The sequence below is a fragment of the Lithobates pipiens genome, unplaced genomic scaffold (genome assembly GCF_037356315.1).
Source record: "Lithobates pipiens isolate NorthernLeopardFrog02 unplaced genomic scaffold, aLitPip1_a1.2 Scaffold_16, whole genome shotgun sequence".
Taxonomy (NCBI): domain Eukaryota; kingdom Metazoa; phylum Chordata; class Amphibia; order Anura; family Ranidae; genus Lithobates; species Lithobates pipiens.
Window position 1 is genome coordinate 382,254,323 of NW_027507748.1, and position 13,673 is coordinate 382,267,995.

Genomic DNA, 13,673 nt, shown 5'->3' on the forward strand with positions numbered 1-13,673 from the left:
GATCTTCTGCGACTTTCGCCGCTCGGACGTCCGTGAGGAGGATCTTCCTGACAGTTGGATCTCCTCCAAGGAAATATCCCCATCCAGCAAAGTCCTGTGTTCCCTGGATAATACTGGGAAGGGGATACCTGCCAGATAACCCTGTAGCTCTGCGGCCGAGTAATGCGTTCGGGATGCATACACCCCCTTAAAGAATTCATAAAATCTACCATTTATATCCACTTGGGAGGTAAGTTCTTAGCCCTGGGTGTCTCTAATGCTGACTATGTGCGTGGAGGCCGATTGAACCCTTGCCAACCATGCCAGCAACCTACCATTTTTGTTTCCGTATTCAAAAAGCCTCTGTTTGGAATATAACATAGACTGCTGAGTCTGAGTCACATTGAGAAGGGATACCTCCCTAAGGACTTCCTGCCATCTCCGATAGGCATCAACATCCCCTGTCCGGACATACTCTGCCTCCCGTCTCCCACTCTCCCCCTCCAGATTTGTAATAGATTTAGCTGTTGCCTTGCGTAGGGAGGCAATGTTGGAAATATAGTGGCCCCGAATTGTAGCTTTGAATGTGTCCCACACAATAGTGCCCCCTGCGGAGTCACCGTTATGTTGCCAAAATTTACAGACCGCTTCCTCAGTCCTTTCCTGCAACCGCACATCAGTGGCCCAGAACCTCGACAGACGCCACAATTTAGAGCTCGGGGACTGTACCAGAGATAAAGTAAGCATGAGCGGAGCATGATCCGAGATCCCACGGGGCAAGTGTCGCACAGACCTGGACCTACGCAAGGCCCCAGGAGAGGCGTAGGCCAGGTCAATGCGAGACAGCGCCCAATGGGTGGCGGAATGGCACGTAAATTCACGCTCATAGGGATGATAGTGACGCCAGACATCAGCCAGAGCAAAGGTGTCCGCCCAAGCCTGGAGTCCGCTACTAGACCGGGACATGGGGTAGAGTCTGTCCAGGTCCTGCTGGGGCACCAGATTAAAATCTCCAAAGACTAGAACCTCTTGTGCGTGAAATCCCAAAACTATGTGCATAATATCATACAACAACTGTTCATTCGCTGGAGGCGGGAGATATAACCCCACCAGCACCACATCTTTTTCATATATAGATACATGTAAAATCACAAATCTGCCCCCGGGATCAGTCCGCACTGCCCTGATCTGCATCGGGAGAGACCTGTGGATCAGAATGCTGATGCCTCTGGGATAAGTAGAATAGTTGGCATGATAGTGAGCACCCACCCAAGCCCTCCGAATACCAAGTATCCGCGAGCCAATCAGATGAGTTTCCTGAAAAATACAAATGTGAGGGTTGTACCTTTGCAAAAATTTAAATACCAGGGACCTTTTGGGTAGCCGAATTAAGGCCCCGGACATTCCAGGAAATAATTGAGATATCATCCATCATATCCACTGTACGTGCGGCGCAGCTCGATCCACATGCACCCCCCAGACCCCACCCGGAGACACCACAGAACCGAGCAATTCTATAACACCCGTACAAGACTGTATTTGAAAGGGAACACACTCCCCCCAACCATAAAGCCACTCCAAAAAATAAAAAAACATGAAACAACAAAACCACCCCATCTGCAACGGCAGAAACAAAGAATCCCCCCCCCCAAACCCAGGGGCGCCTCAGTCCCCCAAAAAGGTAACCAACACATCCGCTATGGAGGGCGTGAGTTCATAGCCGGAGGTTTCGCCCAAAAGGCACTAGAGCTATAGAGTTGCTGAAAAAATAAAGAACAAGTCTCCCAACTCCTGTTAGGGGTATCAACGTAGTTGCAAACAGATCCACGGTTAGATGTAGTCTGAGTATGGACTTCGCCAAGATCAACAGAAAAAAACCCCAGCCGGGGATCGAACAGCAGCCCGGGCGACACAGGGGGTGGTGGTTGTGTGCAATCAGTCTCCCCCAGAGATGTCGATACCACCCCCCTTCGATGAGAGTTATTGTCCCCCACAGACCACTATCCCGCGCGTTGCGTGTCCATGCAGGCACGTAATACTGACATATGTAAGTCAGTGCAAGTCCCAACAATAACAAAGCACTGTGTCAATATCCTACAGCGACATGACCCGTCCACCCAACATGTATGTAGCCGGTAAGCAGCGGACCATCGCCACCAGGTCACACTTAGCTGCAGCCGATCTCTAGGGGCAATCCAGGAGTAAGACAGTCCACCCCAAACATAAATCCTTCAGGGATCCCTGCCATCAGGGAAATAGCGTAGGTAAGAAAGAAGGAGGCGGCCATACCAATCCGATCACAACGCCATCCGACCGTGAGTATGAAGGAACAGTACAGTCATATCCAGGCCTTACCGACGCAAAGGCAGAGGTTACAGCCAGGCGGCAGCCTCACGCGGGTCAGTGAAGAACCGAGCAGTGTCGCCATCTTGCACCCTCAGCCGGGCGGGGAAGAGAATGCTATATTTAATGTTCCGTGCCCGAAGACCCGCTTTCACTTGGTCGAAGGATCTACGCAGTTTTTGCGTCTCCAGCGAATAATCCGGGAACATCATAATAGTAGCGTTTTGGTATCGTAGCTCCCCTAACCGCCTGGCAGTTCGCAGGGCCTCGTCCCGATCCCGAAAATGCAGGAGCCTGAAGATCAGGGTGCGTGGTCGCGCTCCAGGAGGCCCCGGGGTGGGGGGAACGTGGTGCGCCCTCTCCACCGTAAAGTAAGGGGAGAACTGCGCTTCGGGTAACAGACTTCGCAGCAGCTCCTCGACAAAAACGGTAGGGTTCTTCCCCTCAACCCCCTCCGGCAGGCCGACGATTCGGAGATTGTTCCTCCGGTTCCTGTTCTCCACGTCGTCGGCCTTGTATTCCAGGGCCCGTACCCGCGTGTGAAGGGATCAGATGGATTCCACGTGGTCTGAGGTAAGGTCTTCCGTCCGCCCAATGCGCTGCTCTGCTTCCGAAACCCGCAATCGCAGCTTGTCAAGATCCTGACGGACGAGACCCAGGTCCAGCTGTGCAGCCTCTATCTTGTTAGTCAGCACCGCCTGACACGTAGCAATAGCCGACATCACTTCACGAAAGCCGATCGCGGCGTCCTCCGCCTGGTCCTCCATCTCTGTCTGTGACGCCATATTGCGCGCCCTGGCCTGGGGGACCGTGGCTTGCACGTTCAGTATCGGGGCTGGATCTGGGAAATGAAGCTTTTTCCCCTTTCGGCGTGTTCTGCTGGACATCCGGAGCACCGGGGTGCAGCGTTCAGCCGAAAATAGGTGGAAGGAGTTGGAAATCAGGATAATTGAACAGCAGAGCTCTGGCAGCCACAACCTCTCAGATTGCCATCTTGGACACGCCCCTTGCCCGAGATCTTGGCACCATCCTACTTGATGCTTCAGTCAACTAGAGCCCTTACCAGTAGCCTTACACTATTGCATAAATTGTTTATAAAGCCTAAACATTTTTTACCTTAATGCATTCCTTAAAGCGGGAGTCCGCTTTTTTTTTTTTTTTTTAAAGCCAGCAGCTACAAATACTGCAGCTGCTGACTTTTAAAATAGTGACATTTACCTGTCCAGCGCGCCCACGATGTCTGCACCCGAAGCCGATCTCTCGATCGTCTCTCGGGTGCTGCTGCCGCCATCTTGGGTATGGGAATCAGGAAGTGGAGCCTTTCGGCTTCATTTCCCAGTTCCCTACTGCGCATGCGCGAGTCGCGCTGCGCAATAAGGATGGACCCGCTGCCTCTGGGATCTGTGCGTTTCCCAGCAGGCAGCAGGGGACTTTCGGAAAGGGGTGTAATCTACGCCCCTTTCCGCAGAGAGCTATCCCGGAAGTGGGTGCAGATACCTGTACTGTACAGGTACCTGCACCCCCCTGAAAGGTGCCAATTGTGGCGCCGGAGGGGGGGAGGATTCCAATGAGCAGAGGTCCACTTTAGGGTGGACCTCCGCTTTAAAATGGATGTAAACCCACTCTCATCCTTTCTAAACTACTGCAATATTGGTTATCTAGAAGGATATACTCCTCATGTATACTTATCTGTCAAATGTCTCCCCTCTGTCCGCTATGAGACCCGAAAAACTGCAGATTTTGTGGGTGGGTCTGTTTGCCGGGACTCAGTGGGTGGAGTCGTGATGTCAGTAGACTCCCTGCCCACCTTTACACTCCCCTTATCAATATGCATTTTCTCCTGTGTATTTCTTACACTGAACTTCTGCTATGATCACTAACATCCAGTCAAAACCCAGAAAAGTCCCCACATGACTTCAGCATGCCAAATCATGCTGAGGTGTGGAACAGCCAATCCTTGCAGAGCTGCTGAAGAAAGGAGTGGGGGTGGGAATTAAAAAATAATGCATGTCTTAGGCTAGTGCACAAGATATGTAAATCACCTGTCAATCACAGCAAGGGGGAAAAACGGACAAAGAGTTCACAGATTTCATTTGTCCGTTTTTTTTCACTGAAAAAAGATATCAGGATTGCTCAGAGCTGGATTAACTCTTAATATATATATATATTTTCGAGTTTACATCAACTTTAATGCATCAGTATCCCCCCTCAGCCCCCCCCCCCTTTCGTTACATGAGCCCTGATTCGATCCAGCTCTGTACCTGTTTGCAGCTATCCTGTCCCCTCACTTCCTGCTCTCACAGGATTTGCTGAGGCAGTGGGAGTTCGCGCTGCTGCAAATCACTACCAGTGACCGGAGGGTGGGGCCGAGTCCCACTGTTTGAGTCTATAAACCCAGACAGCGCGAGACTCGGGAGCAAGCCTACATGAGTGCCCCCATAGAATGCTACTTTCTTTGAAGGCACTCCCCAGAGAGCAGGAGCCAGGAGGACCAGCAGAAGACCCAAAAAAAGGAGGTTCAGGCCTGCTCTCTGCACAGAGCAGGTATGTATGAAAAAAATAAAAACATACATTTACAATCACTTTTGAATACTTTTCAGCAAATCTCCTTGAGGGGCTACCTTATGAAGGTGAATGCTTCTTTTCCCCCTCCTAGGATAAGCACATCAAGTAGATCACATAGGGCAAGAGTACTCTTTTCCCCCAGAAAGATAAATATCATGTAAGTCTCGGCGGGGGAGAAGAGGACATGACACACTGGGCCGCGGTGAGGCTGGAATGGAAGTACACAAGGTACTTCATAAAAGATAAGTAAGAAAAAATAAAGTAAAATAATTAATTATCCAAAATCGAGTGGTGAAGTGGTTGTCTTTTCTTTAAAGTGGTTGTAAACACTCCACTTTTGATCATTGTAATCTGTATAGAACAGGCAGCTGATCGCTACCTGTGAAATTTCACTAATGCCGCGTACACACGATCGGAATTCTCGTCGGAAAAGGCTCTGATGGTGTTTCTGACGGAATTTGGCTCAAGCTGTCTTGCCTACACATGGTCACACCAAATTCCAATCGTTTATAACGCGGTGACATACAACATGTACGACGGGACTAGAAAAAGGAAGTTCAATAGCCAGTAGCCAATAGCATCTGTCTCGTAGTTGAATCTGAGCATGCGTGTATTTTGGCATGTAGGAATTGCATACACACGATCGGAATTTCCGATAGAAAGTTTTTCCGTCTGGAAAATTGAGAACATGCTATCAATTTTTGGCTGGTGGAAATTCGGACAGCTAAATTCCGATTGAGCATACACACGGTCGTATTTTCCAATGAAAAGCTCTCATCTGTCTTTTTCTGGCCGGAATTCCGATCGTGTGTATGCACCATTACTCTTTCTGTTATCTCACAATCAGTCCTGCAATCAGTAGTGACGTCAGCGGCGCTTGCACATTCCATATCTTCTTTAACGGCTCACTATGTGTGCCGTTTCACAATTCTCTGCATGCCGACTCATTTCTGTCATTGAGAACAGCACAGAGGAAGCCTTGCGATGCTGTGCTCTTCTCCTCTTCTTCCTGGTTATCCCCTTGTGACTGTAAAATAAGTCACACAGGGGGAGTGAACCAGAGCAGCACAGAGACGTTCAGACAAAGCAGCTGTTATACTGTTTACATGCGATTGTGCATGCACAAGATTTACACAGGAAAACAAAGTAAGGATGGAAATGACATCCAGAAAAGATTCATCAACTAGTAGTAATGATGGTGCGGCCAATACCTGTAAGGAAATACAGTGGTGTGAAAAAGTGTTTGCCCCTCATTTCCTGTTCCTTTACATGTTTGTCACACTTAAGTGTTTCGGAACATCAAACCAATTTAAACAATAGTCAAGGACAACACAAGTAAACACAAAATGCAATTTGTAAATGAAGGTGTTTATTATTAAAGGTGAAAAAAAATCCAAACCATCATGGCCCTGTGTGAAAAAGTGATCGCCCCCTAAACCTAATAACTGGTTGGGCCACCCTTAGCAGCAACAACTGCAACCAAGCGTTTGCGATAACGTGCAATGAGGCTTTTACAGCGTCCTGGAGGAATTTTGGCCCACTCATCTTTGCAGAATTGTCCTAATTCAGTTACATTAGAGGGTTTTCGAGCATGAACGGCCTTTTTAAGGTCATACCACAACATCTCAATAGGATTCAGGTCAGGACTTTGGCTAGGCCACTCCAAAGTCTTCATTTTGTTTTTCTTCAGCCATTCGGTGGTGGACTTGCTGGTGTGTTTAGGATCATTGTCCTGCTGCAGAACCCAAGTTCGTTTCAGCTTGAGTACACGAACAGATGGTCGGACATTCTCCTTCAGGATCTCTTGGTAGACAGTAGAATTCATAGTTCCTTTTATCACGGCAAGTCTTCCAGGTCCTGAAGCAGCAAAACAGCCCCAGACCATCACACTACCACCACCATATTTTACTGTTGGTATAATGTTCTTTTTATGAAATGCAGTGTTCCTTCTACGCCAGATATACTTGGACACACACCTTCCAAAGAGTTCCACTTTTGTCTCATCGGTCCACAGAATGTTGTCCCAAAAGTCTTGGGGATCATCAAGATGTGTTGTGGAGAAATTGAGACGAGCTTTGATGTTCTTTTTGCTCAGCAGTGGTTTTCTCCTTGGAACTCTGCCATGCAGGCCATTATTGCCCAGTCTTTTCCTGATGGTGGAGGCATGAACGCTGACCTTAACTGAGGCAAGTGAGGCCTGCAGTTCCTTGGATGTTGTTATGGGGTCTTTTGTGACCTCTTGGATGAGTCGTCGCTGCGCTCTTGGGGTAATTTTGGGGCGGCCGGCCACTCCTGGGAAGGTTCACCACTGTTCCATGTCTTCGCCATTTGTGGATAATGGCTCTCACTGTGGTTCGCTGGATTCCCAAAGCTTTGGAAATGGCTTTATAACCCTTTCCAGACTGATAGATCTCAATTACTTTCTTTCTCAATTGTTCCTGAATTTCTTTGGGTCTCGGCATGATGTGTGGCTTTTAAGGATCTTCTGGTGGACCTTACTGTGTCAAGCAGCTCCTATTTAAGTGATGCCTTGATTGTGAACAGGTGTGGCAATAATCAGGCCTGGGTGTGGCTAGAGAAATTGAACTCAGGTGTGGACAACCACAGTTATAGTATGTTTTAACAAGGGGGGCAATCACTTTTTCACACAGGGCCATGATGGTTTGGATTTTTTTTCACCTTTAATAATAAAAACCTTCATTTACAAATTGCATTTTGTTTTTACTTGTGTTGTCCTTGACTATTGTTTAAATTGGTTTGATGTTCCGAAACACTTAAATGTGACAAACATGCAAAGGAACAGGAAATGAGGAAGGGGGCAAACACTTTTTCACACCACTGTACATTTTAAAAGATGCTAAAAAAGGTATTTTACAACCTAATTTTTGTTATCTTTAAATGTGTAAGCCCTTGTACACGCGGTCGGAGATTCCGACAACCAAATCCGTCTGAGTAATTCCGACGGATTAATTCCGGAAGAAGTCCGGAAGTGATGTTGCATACACACGGTCGGACTAAGTTGTCGGAAAATCCGATTGTACATAACGTGATGACGTTATTTCGTTACGACGGGACTACGTTCAGGCTAGTAGCCAATAGCTTTGGTCTAGGAATTTGATCTGAGCATGCGTGGCACTTTGTCCGTCGGAGTAGGCTACACATGATCGGAGTATGTCCGATAGGAGCATTTTGTCGGAAAATTTTACCGGCAAGTTGGAAAACTTGGTCCGTCGGATATTCCGACGGAAACAGTCTGATGCAGACCACACACAGTCGGAATATCCGACAAAACGGTCCGATAGGAAACATTCCGTCGGAATCTCCAACCGTGTGTACAAGGGCTAAGGCTTACCAATACATTGTAGGATCATTATATTGAAAAAAAATAATGTACAGTGTTTACTTCCTCTTTAAGACAAAGTTGTAAAAGTGGGTGGAACTCCACTTTAAGATAAGCTTCAGGTAGCCTACAAACCATGCTGGTGACTTTTCTTTTGTTGTCTGCTTGCTTTATTTGGTTGTACCTTCACACCACAGGAGAAGTCCCCTTTAAGAAATTGTGAGTATATATTGCGTGTATTGGTAATGCATTCACTGTTTCAGGTTGTGACCACTATGGAGATACAGTACAGGGTACAAGGAATATGTATTATGGTTTGTTGTTATCATTCATTTCATAAGGATGTTTGTTTTTCATATTTTTCAATCCCATTCCCCCACTTAAAGAAGTACTGTCTTGAGTATGCAAATTTTCTCTTTTTTTATTTTGTTAATCCTGTGTGTGATATATAACTTACAAAACAGTACAGTCAAGCAGAAAGTTTCCACAGAGCAAGCAGATGGGTGAATGTGCCAGTAATAATGAGAGAGGAAAGAATCTTCAAGGATCTTCCATGGTGTGCAGACAGGAGGACAAAGATGGCAAACTGGAGAAATTGTGTCACATTGCAGGTTTGTACTGCAGTATATCAGTTTAGTTAACTATTTAACTATCTACAAACACTAGAGGCATTGAGAAGCATGGATCTATAAATGCAAAAGTTTAGCAAAGTATTTGCTTGGCTAAATGCACTTGCAAGCTTTATCTCATATGTTTGGTTTCTGACAATAACCCCCATTTGGGACCCCTTGATTGGAACAGCAAAGTCACCTCCCTTGGCATGGGGGAATGCAATACCATGTCCAGACACACGGTGCAAATTTAGTATTTAGAATGATAGAAATGTCAGTGTTATTACCAACCGGCTTAACAAAACATTACAGAACATGTGGCTTTGCTTTGCGTCATTTCACCAACCTGCTTCTGTAATTCCTTCAGTTATTTTGTCAGTAAATAATCCATTGGGTCCAATTTACACATTATGTGGTGCTTTCTAAGCTTCTTCTGCTGTATTTATAAGCCCCTTTTAACAATTCTCAGTACAAATATGTTTGCAAACTGGTTGCTATTTTGTTGCTTTGGATAAAATGTGATTTTGTCCACAACAGTGTTTATTACAAATGTACGCATGTATGCATTTATGTGTTGCCTATTCAGTATGAAAAAAAAATAAAGTATAATAGCATTTCCTTTTCCATTTTTATTTTTATTTTTATTGTAGTGAAGCCTGCATATTTGAATTGCAATTTACTGTTGTTACTGGTTTTACAAATACATTCACGGTGGAAGATGTTTACAAAATGTTAGTGCACGTTTTAACTTCAATTTATTTAAGTCTCCTATCACACTTGTGCGATTTGCTACGCAACTTTGGACAATAAAGTTGCATAAGTCACACCTCACTGTTTTCAATGGCCCCTGTTAAAATGGGATGCGACTTTGAAAAGTTGCCTGCACTTTGGTGCGACTTTTTATGTGACTTAGTTCCATTGAGTGTAAAGTCGCATCAAAGTCACAGCCCAAAGTCACACTGGAAATCATGTAACTTTGAAGATGCGCTAATGTGAATGGAGGCTAAATGGGAATTTGTATCAGTAATGTGAAATGATGCATAGAAGTGCTTCAGAGAATAAAATATTTTAAACCATTCATTAGGTAATTAAAGGGGTCTTAAACTTAAGAAATACTTTTGCTGGCATAGTTGAAGGATACTATACTTAGTTGTCTTTTTTCCAAACTACCTGTGTTTTAAAAAGTGCATAAAATATAAAATGATGGTGGATTGGTGGCCCTACCATGGCAGAAGTAGAGCCAAGAAGTCTTCTGTTTTTTGCATTGTACACAGGGACATTTTGGGGTTGATTTACTTAAGCCAAATAGGCTGCAATTGAAGCTGCACTTTACAAGGGCATTTGCTCCAGAGCTTAGTAAGTGAAGGGAAGGTCTGCTGACTTCCATCATCCAGTCATGTGAAAGCAAAAAATTTTTTTAATTTTTTTTCTCGCATGTGATTGGGTATTCTTTGTTAAGTGACACTTCATCTCATTTACTAAGCTCAGGAACAAAAGCCTTTGCTAAGTTTGACTGTACGTGCAAAGTGTAGTCTTTTTGCCTTCACTAAATCAGCCCCTTTGATTTGCTTTGGAAACTGGTGACTTAATTCTAACTGGCCTGATACCTTGGTGGTCTAAATCCAGCTACGTTTTTCTTCTAGACTTCAACGGTGAGATTATGCACTAAATGAACTATGTTAATAATTTACCAAAAGCTAGTTCATGTGGCTGGACATAAGAATGTACCATATAGAGGTCTTGCAGAAAGAGGCTTTACAGCCTACCCATTCCCATACAATAGTGCTTCTATGAATAGTGAAATGCAAGCACAAAAACCTTCACCAAACTGTTGCAAACCACAGGAGGACTAAAACCCCATACACACTATTAGATTTTTGGCAGATTTTTGTCTTCGGATTTACCAAAACCATATAATATGAGGTCAAACCTTAAGAGTTTCAATGTGTATGCAATCAGGCAGGCCCTTGCACTACATGGTTTTGGTAAATCTGAAGACAAATATCTGCAGAAAATCTAATAGTGTGCATGGGGTCTTAGGCCCTTGCTTCTTATGTGTGTAAAGATGTCTGTATGCAGCACAATTTATGGCTCAAGATTTGTGTGGAAAAGAATAACCCTTTATGATAGGTATTACAAATTCAATAATTATTTTTTGTCCATTGAGGGGCACAGAAGACTTTAACATTCAGTTTAAACTTACGATTATAAGAGGCATGGACACTGATAAACAATCAGACTGTAGGTCAGCCAAGGATAACCTCTTCTAGTATCAGTATGCCTAAGATTTATGCTAGTGTCCTAGGAAGATAGATGTCTTTTCCTCAGCTTTGCCATGAATAAGACTAACCAATTATTTGCTAGCACATTTTTTCTTTAGTTATTATTATTATACAGGATTTATATAGCACCGACAGTTTATGCAGAGCTTTACAACATGTAAGTTAAGACTCCCCTGCATCTCCTGCATTGCTGCTGTTTTCTCTCTCCATCTGTCCAGCATGGTTGACCTCAGTCTGGCTTTTGGAGCATGTAAGGTATTGGTCTTGCCCAGCGCTTGCCCTGTCTCTGAAGACTCACTTAGTGAGTAGTCTGGTAAGGTCGAGCATCAACAGCAACCTAATTTTCATTTGTCTCTGTGATCCATTATACCCTGTTTTACCACAGAAGGGAATAACACTGTGGGAGCGAGCGCTGATGGCATCCAGTGGGGGAAGTGTCTCATGCGCTCCACAATCTCTTTCCCACCATACAGTATTGAGTAAGCTTCTCTCCACTGCTGCTCCTGTTTGCAAAGAATCATGTGGAAGTTCAAGCTTTCATGCTGCCTATACACACACACACACACACAAACACACACACAGTGCCTTGAAAAAGTATTCACACCTCTTGAAATTTTTCACATTTTGTCATGGTACAACCAAAAACATAAATGTATTTTATTGGGATTTTTTGTGATAGACCAACACAAAGTGGCATATAATTGTGAAGTGGAAAGAAAATGATAAATAGATTTCAAAATTGGCACCTGGGGTGGATCCTATATCTGGCATCCCTCCCCCCCAGGCGGACAGGCAGCACACAGGCAGCACACCGTACGTCTACGTCAAGTGATGTTAGGGTAGTATACTGGCAGATTGGGGTGATATAGTGCCAGGTTAGGGTGATATACAATAGTGGCAGGTTAGATGATAGTGTCAAGTTAGGTGATATACAATAGTGCCAGGTTAGGTGGTAGTGCCAGGTTATGTGATATACAATAGTGCCAGGTTAGGTGATAGTGCCAGGTTAAGTGGTAGTGGCTGGTTAGGTGATATACAATAGTGCCAGGCTAGGTGGTAGTAGCAGGCTAGGTAAAATATAGTAGTGCCAGGTTAGGTGGTAGTGGCAGGCTAGGTGGTAGTGCCAGTTTAGGTGACATATAGTAGTGCCAGGTTAGGTGGTAGTGGCAGGCTAGGTGGTAGTGCCAGGTTAGGTGGTAGTGGCAGGCTAGGTGGTAGTGCCAGGATAGGTGATATACAGTATGGCCAGGTTAGGTGGTAGTGCAAGTTTAGATGATAGTGTCAGTTTAAGTGATATACAGTAGTGCCAAGTTAGGTGATATACAATAGTATCAGGTTAGGTGGTAGTGCCAGGTTAGGTGATATACAGTAGGGCCAGGTTAGGTGGTAGTGGCAGGCTAGGTGGTAGTGTCAGGTTAGGTGGTAGTGGCAGGCTAGGTGGTAGTGAAAGGTTAGGTGATATACAGTAGTGCCAGGTTAGGTGGTAGTGGCAGGCTAGGTGGTAGTGCCAGTTTAGGTAATATACAATATTGCCAGGTTAGGTAGTAGTGGCAGGCTAGGTGGTAGTGTCAGGTTAGGTGACAGTGCCAGTTTAGGTGATATACAATAGTGCCAGGTTAGGTGGTATACAGTAGTGCCATGTTAGGTGGTAGTGCCAGGTTAGGTGGTAGTGCCAGATTAGGTGATATACATTAGTGCCAGGATAGGTGGCAGGCTAGATGGTAGTGCCAGTTTAGGTGACATACAGTAGTGCCAGGTTAGGTGATATACAGTATGGCCAGGTTAGGTGGAAGTGCCAGGCTAGGTGGTAGTGCCAGGTTAGGTGATATACAGTAGTGCCAGGTTAGGGTGGTAGTGTCAGGTTAGGTAATACTGTCAGGTTAGGGTGGTAGTGCCAGGGTAGGGTGGTAGTGCCAGGTTAGGTAATAGTGTCAGGTTAGAGTGGTAGTGCCAGGTTAGGTAATATAGCCAGGTTAGGGTGGTAGTGCCAGGTTAGGGTAATAGTGTCAAGTTAGGGTAATAGTATAAGGTCAGGGTGGTAGTGCCAGATTAGGTAATAGTGCCATGTTAGGTAATAGTGCCAGGTTAGGGTGGTATAGTGCAAGAGTAAATACATGACAACATCTCTTCCTCCATCACCTGCACTAAAAGCATGGATCTATGACTGTCTCTGCTGCTGCAGAACCTCCTTCTCCCCCTCCCTGAAGTAAACATAAATTAAAGAAAAAAAACCTCACATGTGAGCTGGCAAGCCTAGGACTGATTCTGGCTTCTTCCTGGAACTGTAGTCAAAATATGGCGGTTGGAAGGAGAAGAGGGAGGGGCTGCAGCACGGACAAAGTATTATTGGCTAAGAGATGAGATGAAAAAATATCCTCCTCCCTGGAGTCGGGACACGGACATCATGCAGCCCTGAATCTTACTGCTGCTGTGTGCACTTCTCCAGTCTCCACACATTACAGGTCGAAGGAAATGTTGTTTTGCACACACAGGCTTAGGGCTTAGAGAGGTCAAAGCGCTGGAGCTCGCTCTGTCTTTTGTCATTATGAGAAG

General features: G+C 45.3%; 1 protein-coding gene across 2 annotated transcripts in view; it reads left to right on the plus strand.

The window, feature by feature from the left end:
- TEX14 (testis expressed 14, intercellular bridge forming factor) overlaps positions 1–13,673 on the plus strand; it is a 758,047-nt gene that overhangs the window by 515,191 nt on the left and 229,183 nt on the right. For both annotated transcript variants that reach the window (XM_077482232.1, XM_077482233.1), the window contains exon 17: positions 8,692–8,838. In XM_077482232.1, the coding sequence (XP_077338358.1) occupies positions 8,692–8,838 (147 nt within the window). The remainder of the gene's footprint in view (positions 1–8,691; positions 8,839–13,673) is intronic.